Below are 19898 nucleotides of genomic sequence, written 5' to 3' on the forward strand. Positions count from 1 at the left end.
CGCCCTTCGTCCTACGACAACCGACACACTGAGTAATTGACGGGGAATCTACGTCCAAACACCACGCAGTAATTAGGCCATCATGAAAACTTCACTCGGACCACTCGGCGCGTTTATCACTGCACAGCGCAAATTATCTCACCGATTCGTTTCATGCGATGAGATCACGCCTCAACTTAACTAAATTAACTTTATGGACCACATACGAGTCGTCGTAAGCGACGCGGCACAAAGAAAATGGCCGCTTTTCCAGCGCGACAAAAAATAAAATGGCGACGAAAATTCTAAGTTTTACTATTTTCTGAACAAAGTTTTCTTGACACACTTCGGTGTTTCGAACTCCACGATGTTACGGTTTCTCGTATACGCTTCGAGAAGTTTGAAAGTCGATAAAAACTTTCTGAAACTTTACTTCGAAAGTTCACAAGTGGAAATTTTCAAGATGAAAAGTCGTAACATTATGGTAAGCACTCGTCTGGCCTGTTACAATATGTTCAAGTACTTACTTTGACTATTTCTTTCACTATATTAACACTAGTTCTTAGTTAAACTGATATTTCGTTTCAAATTAACTTCAACACATTTGTTTTATAATCAACACATTAGCTTTGCACACCCGCCAGCTTTCTTTACAATGAAAATACTAAACTACGCTATGTTGCAAGTTTAGCGAAGCGAAAGGCACCTCTATAAAAATCCAAACGAAGTACAAGTTGGAAGCGAACGATTGCGAACGAGTGACCCAAAATAAGCTCTATTAATGTTGCCATTAATAATATTTGGGAAAGCTTAATGGATATAAATCTTCAGTACTTAATTATTGGCATTTATTATCGTAAATTTAATAATATTATTTACATGATAATACTTTAAAATTGAATGGAAATATCAAAAGAACTTAGGCTCTATAGCTCGTATTGTTTTCTGTTCTTTATCTCTATTTAGTCTGATTCAACCTTGACCTAGTTTTAGAAGTAGTCTCGTGATTTATGTCAGTAATAATCCAATTAACAATAATAGGTGTATCTATGTTTAACTCAAAGTTAGAAATTAGAATAGAATCTATAAAGTATTAACATCGCTAGGTATTTAAACGTATTTATTTTAGACGAACATCTGAATAAAGTTACCCTACTTGTTGATTTATTTCATAGATATCAACATCTATGAAATTACAGATATCACAGATATCGTATACGTACAGCGCTATCTAGCGTCAAGTAGCTGTACTTCTATGTAAACTATTCGATTGCTAGATCTAGACTAGTTTTTTTTATCTAACTATTTCTCATAAATTGGTCAAACCTGAACATAATATATAATAACATAAACATAAACATAAAAACATCAGTCAGAACCGCGGCGCGTGTGCGGACGGACTCCCTTGAAAAAGGACCCCGGATGGGTTCGAAACTAGTCGGGCTAACGTCGACTACACACGTGAGTAAGCCGGGACAGATAGTATTTATAATAATATATAATATTATCGGGATATAATATTATGGAATGTACCACGTGTACCTACTAGAATTTTCTTATATTAGGTAGGTACCAAGTTTAGTTTTTCATGCTTTTTACTTTAGGTGGGTAGTATAACTAGTATAGTAAAGTAATAAAGGAACTGCATAATGGCTGAATCAATTTTTACGAAACTTGTACATATCCGCAGTTTACAACCAGGTAAAGTCGTGCTAAATAATTAGAATCAAACCAGAGACTACAGTTTAATCCCTTACAACAAAGAGAATATTTTTTTTTTTTTTTTTTCTTCTTCTGGCTTTAAAGAGAATATTATCACTACGTTTTATATACTCTTATAGTTTCTCAAGATTATATTACAACTCGGTAATTTGCATAAAAGTAGATCTTATAGGTAAGCGGGTATCTACTAAAACTTAATCGTTCTACCTACCTAACTATTACAAACTTCAAAATACTCGTAGTTAAACGATAGGCAGTTGAAACTATAACTACGGTTAAATTCAAAAGTACCTAAGTAGGTACTTATAAGTTTAAATTTCATTTAAAAAAAAAAAAAAAAAAAAAAAAACTGTTTTATTGTAATAAAATATATACCTACGTACCTACTAATTTTTTCCCCATAATTGTCGCTATTTTCTTCCTGAAAATGGTAAGTTACAACTCAAATCTTTTAAATAGGAACAGCGACTGTTAAACATAAAAATCTCAAAAGAGGCTGAAAGACTGCCGCTTCGTTATAAAAATCAATAGCATTAGTGACTTGGTACAAATGAATTATAGGATTCCAGTTGCTGCTGTCTGTGTGCGTCCCTACTCCCTAGGCTTTCCGTGTGCGAGAAACAAAAAAATACAAGTGAAATTCTTGTAATAAAAATCAATCGGAGCGGGAGAAGGCGGCCCGCGGGGCGCGACTGGCGGGCGCCGGGCCCTCGCCTGCCCCCCGACCCTCCTCGCATACCTACGCTAAGCGAGCTGTTCTACTGCATCTACCCTCCTTGTAATTTAGTCTTCCTTTTCTTGATATCTTGTAAGTACTTTCACCAGAACCTGGCTCAGTTTTAATCGAATTCCACCATTTATGAGAAATTGTATTAAAATGTGTTCATGAACACATTTTTTTTTGTGATGTAACCATAAATTCAAGGTTTTCGGATTTTTCCCCTTACGTGTGCTATGAGACATACCTACCTGCCAAATTTCATAATTCTAGCGCAACGGGAAGTACCCTTTAGGTTTCTTGACATACACTAGACAGACGCACAGACAGACAACGAAGTGATTCTATAAGGGTTTCTTTTGTCTTTTTGAGGTACGGAACCCTAAAAACTGTTATTTCTTGTACGATGGTACGGAATCCCCTGTGCGAGTACGACTTGTACTTGATCGATTTTTTTGAAGATGTTATAATGTCTTGGTAGGTAGTCTAATGGCTAAGCGTCGGGTCGGTCTCCTATTCGGAATGTCGTCGGGGGTTCGATTTCGGGCACGTGCGTCCAATTTTTCGGAATTGAGTGTTTTAAGCAATTAAATATCATTTGCTTTAACGGCGAAGGAAAACATCGAGGTAACCTGCATGCATGAGAGTTCTCCAAGGTTCTCCATAATGTTCTCAAATGTGTGTGAAGTCCGCTAATCCGGCTTGGCCAGACTATGGCAAACCCTCCTCATTCTGAGAGGAGACTTAACTCAGTAGAGAACCGGCGATGGGTTAATAGGTAACCATGTTAATAATATTATTATCTTGGTATTAGTAAGTAAATAAACTTCAAGGAAGTAAACCTACCTAAGGATTATAAATTGTGTGAGTATTGTGTAAGGTATGGAATAAAAATTTAGTTGCAAGAAGTGAAACAAAATTGTCAAAAACTTTGTGTGATTTTGTTTTCGTTTCACGTGCGGCGGGAGGGAGCCACCGCGCCCGGCCGGTTCCCGGTAAAAAGGCGTTTGTTTTTATTTCTTTGGCGCGGGAAAAAATCCTCCCTGTTGCCTGCACCTCCTCCAAACATGCGCCACGCAGCGACGCAGACTCGCTCGCTGTGTGTCGATGCCGAATTCACTTTCATTTGCGAGATCCCGTCGCGGGCCGAAGGTCACGGTGCATCGAGCATCGCTGCTACTTCCGACGCTGAGGGAGGGGACGCGGGTGCTTGCGGCGGGCTCCGCTGACCGACTAAAATAGGTGAGTACTGGGTACTGAGTGATTTCGCGCCCTCGTCTTCCCTCACGATTATTCCCTCCTCTTTACATCGTGCTTCGTATACCCGTGGAAAGACGTTTAAACACTTTCGTATCTCGCGGCACAGACGTGTATGTCCGATCCTCGAACACTGGAGAGTCTACGAACGATGTAGGCTGACGCCGACGTATACCCGAGAGGGTTACCCGCGCGCAACTTTATTATTCACTATTCGTCTCCAGCCTCCACCTCCGAAAGGTGAAGACACTCGAATATCTGCTCTATTACTTTCTCGCGTACGTTTCTTATCGTGATTCGATATCGCAAACGAACGACTATGAAAGAAGTTTTGAATTTCATCGGGGGATTTATAGTTTTGGGTTGACAACCTACCTAAGCATGTAAAAGAAAGTTGAAAAACTATAAACGCGAGGCTAAGTTTTAGTGATTTTAACATGGTCAATTTTTTCTTCAGAAACTTATACCCACTACCTTACCTAGTTACTTATTTAAGTACTATCTATTTACCTGTAAGTAGGTACCTAAGTATTTGTTTTTTTTTACATTTTTGTTTTTCATAACTTATCTGTTATGCATATCCACCATGTTGACACCATGTTGAATTTTTAATAACGTCATGAAGTTACGTACCTATCTAGTTTGGGAGTTACGAGGGAAATGAACTGTATAAACATACACTACCTAGTACCTACTGATATCAAAACCTTTCTTATGCTTAGCGTTCGAGAATCGTCGGCCTTTAGGTTTCACGTAGCGTACGGTTCGAAATACCTACCTAAGCAAAAAATAAAAATAAACTTCCCGAGATTTGCCTTGCTAATGAAGGACAGAGAGGGAAAATCGAGTTTTGTAGGCACTCTTCGTTTGTGCACCAATCGAGAAAAAATTCAATAAAGCCCGCTTCCTTTTGTCTAATTGCCTATGTAAACCTACTTATAAATACTTACGCCGAAACGCTGCCTGTTCGATTGCACGCTACATTTAAAGAGAAAAATGGAAATCGTCGTGTTTTTGACCGAGGAACATCGTTTTAACTTTGAGTAAATATCTGCCTTTTTTACCTAGGTACTTTACATAGATTAATTATTGGTCTCGCTCCGCTCTACTATATAAGATTTTTAAATACTTTAGAAATTAAGAAAGTTATTAGGTAGATAACTACTTAGGTGCTTAGGTAGTTAGGTGTTTATTGGAAAAATGGACGAATAGTGGTTACCTATTCGTAACTTTTGAATTTTTATTTAAAAAAACAGTTCACTTGTTTTTAATCATGTTTTGAACAAAAATATTTCGTGTTTTTTAAACTGTTTTTTTTTCAACACAACCCAAATGTAGGCAGACTTTACTAACCGATTTTCTGAATAATGAAGAAATATAATGTATTATTTTCAGGAAATGCCCGGATCAGAAAGGCTTCAAGTGAAATGCGAACTGCCATCTGACGAAGAAGAAAGTAATTCACAATTCGTTCATTCATTTGGTCATCAGGTACGTAATATTTGAGCTTTACCACCTTCACCTTATTGCATAAAGAATAACATGAACTTGCTTAATAGTAGCGTTTTACCTGAAAATAAAACGCATATTAAAATACTTACCTCACTGGAAGCTTTATATTGAGAGTAGCATTTCCGTTTCCGTCGATTTCATGCCAGTTTTCGTACTTTTATTGACGTCACGTCTGGTTCTGTGGCGCCACCTGGCGGTGTCGCGCTCGAAGTTTTCGTAAATAGCTCAGCGCGGCCATTGCTTCATTGGCTCAAAATATCACCAGGCAGGAATTACTGAAAGCTTCCAGTGAGGTAAGTATTTTAATATGCGTTTTATTTTCAGGTAAAACGCTACTATTAAATAACTTGACCGTAACTGGAAGCTTTATATTGAGACCCTGTTTGTTTTCGCCTGGTGACGCCACATAGGTAATAGGTAAAATGGAATTAGTATGATTCTACGCCAATGTGAGTATAATATAATAAAATAGTTTGTACATAATGAACCTTTATTTTCCATAACTCATAATATTATGTTCTTCACAACAAAATAAATAATAACGTTTGTTTATTCGATTTTAATTAGGTATCTAATTTAAATATAAAATCAAACATTTGAATAGTTTTCAAGAATCTCCATAGTTATATCTGGTCAATCAAAAAATCAAATTTTAAATTAAATAAAAGGTATATTTTGCAGTACGAGTTTTGAGATAATATTGTCAATTTATCGGATTGAATAATTGAGTGACACCCTCTGAAATAGTTAAATTACTTTCAATCACTTCACGTCTATAAAATTTTTGAAATGTATTGGCTGATCGCCAATTTCCGCGGGCCAATATCTCATCAAGGGAATGATTTTCCCACCAGCTCTTGGAAGCTACCGCTGAGCGAATGCTACCAGGAGTAGCAGTTATGCCAGCTTCTCTGAACAAGGTTTTTACCCAGCCTGCTATAACTGTACGCGAGGCGGGTTTAGCTAAACCTCTAACTGTTACAAATAGATTAGTTGACTTTGAAATCTTACGTCTGTCGTTCAGAACTGAAATACACTTTTCGATCCAAAAAAGAGGATTTAGGTTGCGATTATCCTTATTTACAAGCAACTTCCAGCCTGATTGTCTATATTCACTGGTGTCAGTTTTTGAGCCGAATTGAGGCCAAAATATAATATACTCATTAGATCTTACACAAAGTTTATCATCTACGCTAAGTAAGGTCAGGTCATGTATACGTCTTCCTGAACATAACAGTAATAAAATCGCAGTGTGACGAGATATTTGAAATTCGTTATTTAAGTCTATTTTGTAATTAACTAAGTAAGAAGTTAATTTGCTAACATCCCAAACTGGTGGTTTGGGAACTCTTGGATTTTTTAAAGAAATTGATTTTAAAATATGCTTTACAAGAACATGACTACTTAATTGACTAGACATTTCAGCATTACATAAAGTCGAAACCACAGATTTGTGTAACAGAATCGTATTATAAGACAGTTTATCATGTAAATGTAAATCTGCCAAAAATTGTGCCAATTGTTACCCTGTAGGGTTCTTGGTATCAATATTTTTAGTTTTAGACCATAACGACCAACGTTTCCAAGCGGATTCATAAGTTTTCAGGGTAGATTTTCGCCAAGAATTTTTAAGCAAAGATAACTGTTCAGGATTCCATGTTTCTATTTCCTCAGACCACCCCCACATTTCCAAACCTCTAAGACGATGTCCTCGATTTTCGGGGGTGGCAGACCTGTTGCCGTGTCGATTAGAAACCTGTGTAGATTTCTCAGAGTTAACGGCGCTGCAAGCGCTCGGGCTTTGAGGTCCGCGCGCCAAAATACCTTCTTCCATCGAGGTACTACCATCAAAAATATTCCTGTTGACCGGTTGAGATGAGTCAGGACTCTTGGAATTAGAAATGGAGGCGGAAACACCCATGCAAGTGGGAAGTTCCACGGGACACTGAATGCATCGTGGAACAGGGCTTGAGGATCCATCAAATCTCGGGATACATAGTTGTGTACTACGTGTGCTTTCTCCGAGGCGAATAGATCGACCACCGGAATTCCCCACTTCGCAAACACCATTTCCACGCAAGTTGGTAGTAAGTGCCACTCTGGAGGTTGGCGATGACGCGACAAATGATCCGCATGATTGTTGTACCTGCCGGGTATATATTGTATGCTGTGGTGAATTTGGTGTTGATCTAATAATTTCAGGATTTTGAATGTTATTTCCAATAGGGGTAACGACTTCGTCCCTCCTTCCCTCCGTAAATGAGCGACTGCAGTCTTGTTGTCGCACTGTATTAGGATTGAACTGTGGCGTAAGAAGTAAGCCTGGTTCTGAAGGGCATGTAATATAGCTAACATTTCTTTTTGGTTGGATTGTAGTGCTTGTTCCTCTCGTGACCAAGTGCCCGATAGAGGGAGATTGTTCAGTAATGCTCCCCAAGCCTGGTCCGAGGCATCCGTTACCAAGAAATAAATTGGCGGAGGGTAATGTAACGGAGTTGATAGCTGACAATTCTCCTTCCACCATATTATTTCGCTTATTGCGGCTGGCGGCAAAGGATAGGTCTTGGACGACCGGTCTGGAAGAGTATTTTTGAAAAGTAACAGGTGTCGATGATTGAGTCGTCCTCGTGGGACAACAAAGCTGGCAAAATTTAGAAGTCCTATTATTTTTTGTAATTCTTTTACAGTGACTTTTGTTTCTTTTAGAATCTGACTCACATTTCCGATTATGACATCTGACTTCTCCCTTGGTAGAATTTTTAGATTGTGCCAGGGTCTCCATAGTATTCCTAAATAAATTATACTTTTTTGTGGTGAAAGAATCGATTTCTCGAAATTCACTTGCCAACCTAGGCTTTGCAGTAATTGTACTGTAATTTTTACATGATCGCGAAGAGCATGTACATTTTGATTTGCTACCAGAAAATCGTCCAGGTAAACTAGAATTCTTATATTCCATCTTTCTCTTAATATTTGAGCCACCCAGTTTGTTAGCATAGAGAAAGTTTTGGGTGCCGTGCTCAGACCGAACGGCAGACAGGACATTTCTAGCAATTCCCCGTCGTATACAAGGCGTAGAAAGCGCCTTTGGGACTTCTTTATTTTCACATGAAAGTAGGCTTGCATTATGTCTACTTTGCATAACCAGTCCTGGGGTTGAAGAAAATCTGGAATGCGGTGCATGTTTATCAAGTGAAATGGTTCTGCCACAACATAGTCGTTTAGTGCTTTGAGATTGAATATCGGTCGGAATGACCCGTCGGGTTTTGGAACCAGAAACAGAGTGGAAAGGAAGCTTGGTGTGTGTGGCGCAAGCTTTAGTACCCGTTGTTTTTTCATTTTGTGTACCACAGCAGACATTTCCTCTGAGACAGGAGTGTGAAATGCCTTTCTGGTTATATTGGGAAACACAAGAGGTGGTTTTTGAAAGAATGGTATTCGATACCCTTGAATTAACTTTTGTATAATTACTGGTGCACCCATTTTCTTCCATTGCGAAAGATAGTGCACTAGACGACCCGCTCGGAACGAGGTCGAGTCAATTTCTCCAATGTCCTCTGGAAGATTTGGACGCAGTCGATCGTCCCTTGTGACTTCCTCTTTCGGGCCGCGAGCCCCGGTTGTGAAAGGACTGTTTATCTTTAGAGTTATTACGATCGAATTCCTTTTTAGAGGATTGACCTTTGTAGAGATAATTGGTGTGCTGATATCCACCCCGCGAGGGTGGATTATATTGATCATGCTGGCAAGTATGCGAGCATTGTACATGCCGAGTAGTTCCACGCGATGGAACGGCAATATTTTTAACGCCTTGCCCCCGCGAGGGGCGGCCGTTTAGTTGATTAGCATTTGACTGGGCAAATGTGTCCTTTTTTGGCCAAAAGGCTTTCTTAACTCCACCAGCCTTGTCCAAGGCTGAAGTAAATTGCTCTGAATTAAATAGATGGGTAGCTGATGGTGGTATTTTATTTAATGAAGTCTTCACCAAAGGGTCACGAGCCTGGCTCGTGATAGTTTCACGGCGCATCTCAATGCTTTCTGCTCGGTGGCCGCACACTAATTGTAAAAGATCCGAAGAAATCTTATGAAACTCACCTTTTTGAAATATCTCTTCAACTTTTTCGGTAAATTGATCAGAATTTATATTAGTATTTTGCTTGGTCCAAGAAAGCAAGCTTCTTATAGCTTCTTGCAAGGCTACTTTTTGTTTTAAGATGCAGTATGTGATAGCTGCATAAGCTTTATCTGCATTTGCCAGATGACGCAAGGTATCATACGTTTTTACCTCTTCGTTTGTTTCTAGGTTGATAAAACCTGGAGTATGATTATAGTTCTTTTGTGTTTCGGCGTATCTAACTTCAGACCAAGACGCGTCGCCTAAACGCTGAACGTCAAGTAACATTTTCAGAAATTTTTCGGATGTCTTCGGAACAGATGGTTCCTTGAGTTTAGTTTCTATATCAAAAGTATAGTTCGAACACGAATTTTGACATTCCATTTCACCCTGTTGATCGTCAGGTGTGATATGTTCATAAAGTTCACCGCTAACTGGAGAAAAAATTTCATCATGATTAGCTGTTGAAAAAATGTGATTGCGTAGCTCACCGATCTCCTTAAATAGCTTGTCCATGTTATCTGTAATTCGTGATTTTCGCTCGCGCTTGTTTCGTTTACGCTGCCTGCGTGTTCGTTTTTGGCTCGAGGAAGAGCTAGAGCTACTACTGGACGAGCTGGAACTGCTAGAGCGGCTTCGTGTCCGTTTGCGAGCCTGCCCACTCGGACCAGCCACAGCTTCCTTTACATTATCCATTACTGAAATTAACACTATGTTAACAACAGCTAAAAATAGAATCTAAATACCATAATCTTTATTATTAGTAGTCAAAAACTAACTAGCAGCAACTGCAACTGCCGATCAGAGCTACAGGAATTCACACTGTCAAATATTTGATATTTACATTTAAAATTAAGTTGATGTACGATATACAACACACCCACATAAGGGCAAAATTTAAAAGTGAAACGAAAGAAATACCGTTGTATGTTTGCGAACAACTGTTCTTAACACTTCCTAAAACTTTAAGCCTTATTGACTTGACTTATCTGTATCTGTGATTTATCTCTGATAAATGTAATATTTCAACAAAAATACGAATTACAACCATAATGTCGGTATGTAACAAAAATAAAATAAGAGGGTACTTGGTAGGACAGTACACGGCACATGGACGTAATCAGCGTTTCAAACGTTACATCGTGACAAGTACGTACAAAGTAGCGATTACAAGCAGTAAGTCACTACCTACTGGCTAAATTTTTTATAAATATTAAGTAGTGATCCGAACGGATAACCCGTTAAAAATAATGATCACGTACTAATTATATAAATGATAAGTACTTACTGCGAATTATTCACACAAATACACTTTATTACCACACTTTTATAAAATAATTTTGCAATGTTGTGTATTGCTGTTGCAAGCTGTTGTTTCGACGGAAAACAAGACGCCAATGCAGCAATGGCCGCGCTGAGCTATTTACGAAAACTTCGAGCGCGACACCGCCAGGTGGCGCCACAGAACCAGACGTGACGTCAATAAAAGTACGAAAACTGGCATGAAATCGACGGAAACGGAAATGCTACTCTCAATATAAAGCTTCCAGTTACGGTCAAGTTATTTAATATTACTATTTTTGCAAGTATAGTAGGTACTACTATGTATAATTAATAATTACACAAAATTAAGCGCACTAATTGTGATTTAAAAATCGGTTATAGTATAATCAACGGGTATAGTCGATCATGAAAGTTTAAAAATCGGTTATAATATAATCTGCGGGTATAATCGATCATGATTACCAATTTAAATTACTTACCCATTTATATTTTTGATTCGTTATAATCACATATTTGCTTGAATTATTAATGACCTAATCTAGAATTATTTGACTTGATGGTTATATAATTATAACTAAATAGATAATACAATACATTTAGTACAATGCATTTAGATATTTTGTTGTTTCGATCAAAAGACTTTTCAATATTGACCTTTCTACTCAGAAGCAATATTATACTTTAATGTATAGACTGTTGGTACTTAGTACCTAGTACCTAGTTAATAATATATTATTTTTCTAGCTCACATCAGAATACGTCCCTATTAAATTGGAACCAAACTCACAAGTAGACGATAATGCATCGTCGAATCTTTTGCATCATTTACAGGTTAGATTTTAATTATTTTTTCTTATAGTTAGAACTTATAGCTATATCATTTTTGGTTATATTCTAATCACATTAAGGGCTATTTTTTTCAACTAAATGCCAAATCAACTTTAACTGATGAATAAATTTCCCAGGATGCGTAAGTGCATTTCCCCAGCGAAAAAAAAGGTTCGCATACGTCTAAAAGATTTTTTAAATAAAATACTCATACGAAGCCTTGCATAGAAAAGTTGGCGGTATTACACCGCATGCCTTGAAGAGTACGCAAAAGCCGTTGGTCATAAGCTTGACCCACCTGGTCGTGTTGTTTGCCATCTCATGGACTATGATTGTGAGGCAATAGAGAGTGCTCATACTATATCACTAGAGCTGAGATTCTCTCCAGTGGCGTTAAAAAGTCACAATGGACCCTAAGTGGTGGAAATGCTATGATTTTTATTACATTTTTAGATCCGTCCATTAGAAATAGAAATAATAGAATAGAAATACATATATTGGTTGATCCAACACACGATAAACACAAATATTTACAAAAACCATTCCTTAAAATCTAATCCAACAAATAGGTACCTAGTGTCTACAATGTGTCGTGCCAATGAAAAGGCTCGAATTCAGCTGAATGTTGTGGATACACGATATTGTAACCACAACGCTGGTATTCTATTAGGGCTCAAACGAGGGAAGTCCTGGTTATTAGTATTATGTACTTAAATTAAAAATTAAACTAAAAATAAAATAATATAAATAAGTGAAAATTCTGTTCTTTAATTACGTATATGTTACAATCAATTAATCAAATCAATCAATTAATCAAATGAAACATAGTTTTTAGGTGAGTGGTTTTTTAGGGGTGGTTGTGTTGTTTGGACATACCTATAGTTTATTCTTATTTAGTAACATTGTACAACCCAATTAGCCTTAGTGTCAATGTAGCTACACTTTTCCAGTGTGTTGAAGGCGCGCTGGAAGAACTGGTACCGGCGCCAGCCGCGCCCGCTGCCACGCCTGTCTGTGAACAACTGCCTTCCACCAACGATGCCTCCTTCGCGACACTAGAACCGGCCTCATACGCTACTGCTGTGGTAGGCGTATTCAAATTACTAATAAAATTAAATAGACAAATGGACACCACTCAGTTACCATAAAAAAAGAAGTCTATAAATCATGATCTATTTGGCCGTACGAATTACCGCCTCAGGTTTGCTTTCACAGTCACTCCATCGTGCGAAATAGCAATGAACAGCCTATACGCAAAGTGCAGACATACCCTCTCCACTTCTCTTTCAAAGCTCTTTACCACCAACCACTAATTTTACATTTTTCCATTTTACTCGCTCAAGAGTCCAAGAGCACACTGTAATCACTAGAATCTGCGCGGATTTAAACCCTAAATATTGCGCTATAATTTCATTGTCATACTAGCATCTAGCATTAGCTTTACGCTAAGTTGGTTTACAATATTTGTGAAGAATAAGAAATTACATGGTAACAATGCTTGCCTTACGCCATTTTGTTTCACATTTTAGGGATCATCACTCATTGACAGGCATATACAAATGATGAGCACCACTGAAGTGGCTGATTCAGCGGACTTTGTACCTCTGATGGCCATCAAAGATGAACCCTCATCGGAAGGAGGTTCGTTAGTATTTAGAAAATTAGGTAGTTATATCCCTGATGGTAATATATTGGTTTTATAAATGAAATAATAAGTTTTATAAATGATACGAGAAAAACTGCTTGAAATATCAATATACAGTACAGTAATAACAAAATCGGCATAAGTATTTGAATGCGTTCTTACGATTTTGCTATTTTCACACAATTAACGAGCTTTCCACAATTGGTCCTAGTATAGTTTTGATCAAATGATCATTAAATTCGGACAAATTGCAATTACAGAGCAGCAACACTTAAGTGGCGATTATTTTGCAACCTTTAAACCTTTTTAAACGGTCCAATTATAATTTTGAAACAATGGTTATTGGAAATAACTAAATCGTAATTCTAGGTTCTAAGGCACAAACAATTTAGAAGCGATTAATATTCGATTGCGATCAAAATCGGCTCAAGTATAATTTTTAACCTATGATTATTAAATACGACCAAATTGCAATTTCAGAGCAACAACATTTAAGCGGTGATGATACAAGCGATTCAAGCGGTCCACCGCACGAGTCCTTAAGTCGCGGCAGTCCTAAGAGCTGGACTCAACAGGACATGGAGAAAGCTTTAGAAGCTTTGAGGAAGCATAATATGAGTTTAACAAAAGTACGTGAAAAATAAATAGTTTTACTTGAGATAGTTGAAACGGGTTATTTCACGTACCATGGCGTACCTATAGTTGGCGTCAGGTAAAAATGATTGATTGATTTATGAATGATTTATTGATTAAAGTAAGGAGTGCTTACTGCGGTGCCACACTCAAAAGAGTGTGGTGCACAGTCATCTCCTCCACTTCCTTTAGAGCTCTTTTTACTTATCTAACGCTAACTAAATAAAGGTTTATGGACTATAGATAAATAAAGACTTTGTTGGTCAATACTGGTTTAATAAGTGAAATAAATTAAAGAGTGCAAGAGTATATTTGAAGACCTGGACATAGGTAACTTTTTATCCCGAAAAATCAAAGAGTTCCCATGGCCCACGGGTGTTAAACCTAAATCCATGCGGACGAAGTCATGGGCTGGATTGTATGCAACAAGTGGTACGCAAGAGGCATTCAAGTGATGCTGGTAACTGCAATGCATGCCAGGTTTTATTAGTTAGCACTAAAATAACCACTGGTAATAAAACTTAATCTCAGTATACCAATTTACAATACTTAGATCACATCATTATTATAAATTCCAGGCATCCGCAACCTACGGTATACCGTCTACGACCCTCTGGCAGAGGGCACATCGGCTAGGCATCGACACTCCGAAAAAAGAAGGCGCGTCTAAATCCTGGAGCGAGGCGGACTTGCGAGGGGCGTTGCACGCACTGAGAGCGGGTGCTATAAGTGCCAACAAAGCTAGCAAGGCTTATGGTAAGATAATGTTCGGAAGTTTTTTAAATTGCAATCAGACACAATCATGCTTATTGAAAATCAATAATGAGGTCTAGGTTGAAGCGTGCTTGCTTAGAAGATGTTAGATGCTTATACACTTTTGCCTTCAAAGTATTTCCATATACCTACGTTATCCCACAAATGTTGGTTGAGAGTCATTTCATACAGTAGGTAGGTATTTAAGAAAATGGGTCCAGTCGTTAATTTGTTTAAAGACTTCTCTTTGTACAATCCAGAATATATTATCTACTCCAGGAATCCCTAGCAGTACTCTGTACAAGATAGCTCGTCGCGAAGGTATCCGCCTGGCAGCGCCTTTCAACGCCGCCCCAACTGCTTGGAGACGCGCGGACTTGGAGCGAGCTTTACAAGCTATTCGATGTGGTGCCGCTTCCGTGCAACGAGCCGCCACGCAGTTCGGAATACCCACAGGTAGCGTACAGTCCATAACAGTACTCTGTACAAGATAGCTCGTCACGAAGGTATTCGCCTGGCAGTGCCTTTCAACGCCGCCCCGACCGCCTGGAGATGCGCGGACTTGGAGCGAGCTAAGATATTCAAGATAGCGCCGCCTCCATGCAACGAGCTTCCACGCAGTTTGGAATATCCACAGGTAGAATACAGTCATGTGCACATAATTTAGAATGACTACTTACTTCATAGCAAATGTAGAAAACAATTTGTTATACATTGTCGTAAAAAAGATGGGCAACTGTATAGCTATAGGTTAATTATCCTACTAATATTTAATTTTATCTAATAGAAAAAATCATTTTTGTGTTGAATCGTTAGTAATATTAGTACTCCAATGCTGATAATTGAATTTTTAATTTCATACTAAGTTTCTTAATGTTTCTTTTTACAGGAACTCTGTATGGGCGATGCAAGCGAGAAGGCATCGAGCTGTCACGCTCTAACCCCACTCCGTGGTCAGAAGATGCTATGGGAGAAGCTCTGGAAGCTGTTAGGTATATTTTTTAACATACACATTGAACATAATATCTAAATGCCGAAGTTTTACGATACGAAAGAATTAAATAATAATAGATAAGTTTTAATTGATTTCTTAAATCATTTTTATTATTATTTTTATCTTTATAGTTATTTAAAAAAAAATGAAGAAGGGAAGACAATATTCCTAATTCATCGGCTTTTTCAGACTTTCCTGTTTGCCTGTAGTAAAATTGCAAAAGGACTTTTGTCGTTCATCAACATCATGTGAGAATTTCATGAGACATTATTGATAATATCTACCATAATCATAATATCTATTTATATTTTATTTTTCAGAGTAGGTCAAATGTCCATAAACCAAGCAGCGATCCACTATAACCTGCCTTACTCATCTTTGTATGGACGCTTCAAACGCTGCAAATATCAATCTGTACAGGTTAGTATTACCACTTATTTATTATAACTAGCTGATGCCCGCGAGAGAAGCTATGAGCATTATGAGCTTTACAACATGTGAATAATCATTTATTTTGTTATCTCAAGTTTTGATTTTAATATCGACAGATTTTAAAATCAAACGTGCTTTAAACTTTGTTAATGTTTACGGCATGAGTAAGTTTATTACGTTTAACTAACCCAAGTTATAAAATGTCTTAAATTTTCAGAATAAATAAATCGGTTACTTAATAATTTCAGAACCAACCAATCCAACAAGACATACCAATACACTCCGATACAGAAAACCAGCCACAAGACCTGTATTATCAACAGATGCCCCAAACCATGCTCACAGAGGATATACAAAGCCCCTATATAAACGATATGGAGACCTCGCATATTCAGTACGCACAGATGTACTACAATCAGTGCAATGTATCCAGCTGAGACCATGCCTCCGCCGCACAGGGGCAATGACGACTAATTACATGAAACTATGATACATATTATGTTTAAATCTACTACATAACAAATTAAATTAACCAAGAGGTGACGTGGGATATATCAACTACCTCTACTGGGTATCGTGGGAACTATATCAAGTGGGGTATCATATGAAAGGTCTTCACTTGTACATTCTAAAACAGTTTTTTATTTATTTTTATGCATCATAGGTTTTGAATTATCGTGCAAAATGTCGAAAAAATACGACTGTAGTATGGAACCCTCATTGCGCGAGTCTTCGATGAAAATCCCGCATCACCTATATGACAATTAGTACTTGACCGTGTAAACGCTTTATAATTTTTCATAAATATTTTACCCGCTATACGTTTGCAGAATTTATAATAGGTACTTACTTGTACAGTAGCTCTAATTTTATAGCAGCAGGAATGGAATTATAATATTGTGTAGAAATATTATTATTCTTGTAGCCATTGTGATATAGGTTGATAAAATGTAATGTTATAAAACGGTTAGTGATTGTACATTTTTATTATTTTACATTTTTTATAAGTTGTATTGTAGTTTCCAGTATCATAGAAATGCTAGAGAAAATATACTGCCGTATTATGTAGATATTTAATAGTGTTAAAACTAGAACTATGTACTTAAATAAGTTATTACCTACTATATAATACTATCTTGGTTTATTTAATTATGGTAATTTTACAGCAAGTACAATATTAGTATTTGTTTTAGCTACATACAATTTTTTTTTATAATTCGATACAAGTTAGCCCTTGACTGCAATCTCACCACTCATGGTATAAATACAATACAAAACTATTATTTACCGACCGATTTTTCAGAAAACGGTCCCACGTTAATGCGCGTCAGGCGTTACGATTTACCTATCTTTATTTGAAACATCAATAACAATTAAAAGTAGAAAAATATTATTTTAATAGATACTTAGTTATTTAACTGATCTAGCAATAATTATGATAATGTAAACTTTCTGTCCATAAACGATATACGTAATTTGTAATGTGATACAATAGAGCTAATATTAGTGTGGAGTCTCGAGGGATTCATACGTAGATAGAGTAATAAAGGTAGATTGAAGTACTGTGTAACCGCGTATGAGATAGCGATAGCACGACGGAACGATGAATAACACGACAATTATTACCATTGTTTAGTAGTCAATATTTGTATTAACCGATCAACAATATTTGTATTAAACGTTTTTTATGTGAAAACAAGTAAATAACTAATGAGAAATACAATTACGCCACGGACTCTCATGGTTTGTTTTGCAACTAAAGTTGCATTCCTTGTATGTATTCTTGAAAAAAACCGGTTACACGATAAGGGACAAAAAATAGGTTAGCTGCGTCTCTGTTTAACACATTAGTAACTTTATCTGTGCTCTCTTTTTAGTGTGAATGAGAAAGCAAACGTTCCTGTATCTACCTTTATTACTCAATCTACGGATTCATATGATAGGCGAAGTAAAATAATGCGGCTATATACATAAGTTTGCACACAAGTTAAGGCATAATATATCTGAACTAGGTAAATTGATTGAAGTACTAGTGCTGCCATTTTCGCAATATTCCGTACGAAAACAGGTAAAACTAAGTACCTACAGTGCGACAAGGATATCTTGGCGCGTAGTGAAAATCGGAACTAACGTTGCCGTAAAGTGTCCCCTTTGTTCTTGTTCGAATAGTCTTAGCCTTTGTTCTCCAACAGCGCCCCCCTGTCAATGTCATTCAAGTGCCATGAGAACCTTGTCGTATTGTACTTACTTTCAGTTATGTCAATTTACAAAGCGTAGCAAAGATAATCGTGTGCAATCGAATTAGCACCAGAGTATATTAAGAAACTAATACAGCTATCAGCTATCATATTTTTTTTTATAAAGAATATAAGCCTTTTCCCCTCCAATTAAGCGTAAAGCTTGTGCTAGGAGTTGGTACGACAAATAGTGCAACGGGTGGGATTTGAACTGGTGAACTTTCGGTTTTCAGTCTGCTCCCTAAGAGCCAGCGAGTGCCAGACACCGTTAAACTTTTAAACTTAAAGGGTGTTTGGCAGGGGGTTGCCACGACACTTGTTTGGAAACGCATGACATAATTTCTAATAATAGGTAAGATTCTGACTAAAACTATACTTAGATAAAAAATTAGACTTTATACTTTGACGTAAGATTTTGTACACCTTTGTTTCCTGTTATCTCCCAAAGCCACCATGATCCAAACTTCATAGACGTTGATCGTTTCTCCCTGTGATAACGAAGGTCTGGTACTTTCTGGCTTTCTCTCTATAGGTAGTAAACACCACTCGTGGCTAATTCTATTAAAACAATCTACCTACTCTAAACTCAATTGACCGGTCTAAATCTACTATCTAGTGAAAGAAAGAAAGAAAGAAAAAAACCGTTTATTTTTGAAAGCTGCACACACATTGCCATTTACCAGTTAAACCTACCTACGGGTTAGGTTATTCCGGCGCCTCTAATACTTGAGCAGTAAAATCAAAATACCTCAAGCAGAAGAAGCCCCGGAGTAAATGAGTGCTATCCTTTTTTAGACATTTAAGACCTGTCATTTTCATTTAGTTATGTACCTACGAAAGAATTAGTCACAAAATACTGCATTTCAAATAAAAAAAACCAACCGCGGTAATGCACGTTGTACACAATAAACTTATAGGTTTTTCTTTAAAATTTCATTTTCAGAAAATAAATTAAACGATATTATGTTTTGTTACTGATGTTAGTTTGACAGATAGAATATTGCGTGGCCGATGTTCTTATTTAAGACGTAGGTACCTATAGTACGTTAGTACTATTATATATTCTGTGGCTATAGGTAGAGATGGTAATCGGGGAGGGAACGCCCCGCACACCCGCGGTGCGAGATAGTGCGGGGTGTCCCCCGCCTCATACCCCGATTGCTATCTCGACTCGTCGCATACTATACTACACGACGTATAATAGAATAATTTAATAAATATATTATTATTATCGGCCAACAACAGATCCTCAATAGTGACAATAGTGTTTTTGTATTGAATTTACACTTTATACTTATTTATGTTTTTTTATACAACACACGTCCATAGAGTTTGTTCTACGAGTTGTTTCAATGGTGCCGGATGAACAATGTTCAAACTAGCAATAATATTGTATTTTGTAACAACAATTAATTATTATTGTAAGAACGTCTTTTAAATAAAATTTACAGACTGAGTGTTTAAGTTTTACTAAATTAAGACGTTAGTAGATACCTATACCTATCTCCTTGAGACCGATCGTCGTAGGAGTCTTTTTTGATAGCATTGATAGCACTAATCGCAAAAAAGGGACTGGACTGTACCTAGTAATAAAATGTGATGTTTTGTATAGAGGTAGGTTATGGGGCTAGAATTCATTGTGAAAGAATAAATTTTTTTAAACTACCATTGTACAAAATATCACATCATTTTATTACTACAGTCCAAGAGCCTGACGCTAAAGGGTTTTGTGTAATACCTAAGTAGAAAATTGTCTGACATGCAATTACTTCTATTTTGTTGATTGCTAA

The 19898-nt window shown here is 37.2% G+C and overlaps 1 protein-coding gene across 3 annotated transcripts; it reads left to right on the top strand.

Annotated features, from left to right (window-relative positions):
* The first annotated feature begins 10 nt into the window (after window positions 1-10).
* On the top strand, window positions 11-19534 carry psq (pipsqueak). Of its 3 annotated transcripts, XM_069503105.1 has the most exons (12): window positions 11-463; window positions 3553-3661; window positions 5072-5167; window positions 11331-11417; window positions 12365-12499; window positions 12944-13055; window positions 13540-13688; window positions 14271-14448; window positions 14725-14901; window positions 15335-15437; window positions 15760-15859; window positions 16120-19534. In XM_069503105.1, exons 3-12 carry the CDS (start codon window positions 5075-5077, stop codon window positions 16306-16308), a joined length of 1323 nt encoding a protein of 440 aa, XP_069359206.1. In that variant the 5' UTR covers window positions 11-463; window positions 3553-3661; window positions 5072-5074; the 3' UTR covers window positions 16309-19534. The 3 variants fall into 3 exon arrangements, 2 of the variants coding, with proteins under 2 accessions (XP_069359206.1, XP_034831690.1); XR_011237559.1 differs by lacking the exon at window positions 3553-3661 and having other exon boundaries at window positions 15765-15859; window positions 16120-16252; XM_034975799.2 differs by lacking the exon at window positions 3553-3661.
* The last annotated feature ends 364 nt before the right edge of the window (window positions 19535-19898 follow it).

The sequence above is a fragment of the Maniola hyperantus genome, chromosome 14 (genome assembly GCF_902806685.2).
Source record: "Maniola hyperantus chromosome 14, iAphHyp1.2, whole genome shotgun sequence".
NCBI lineage: Eukaryota > Metazoa > Arthropoda > Insecta > Lepidoptera > Nymphalidae > Maniola > Maniola hyperantus.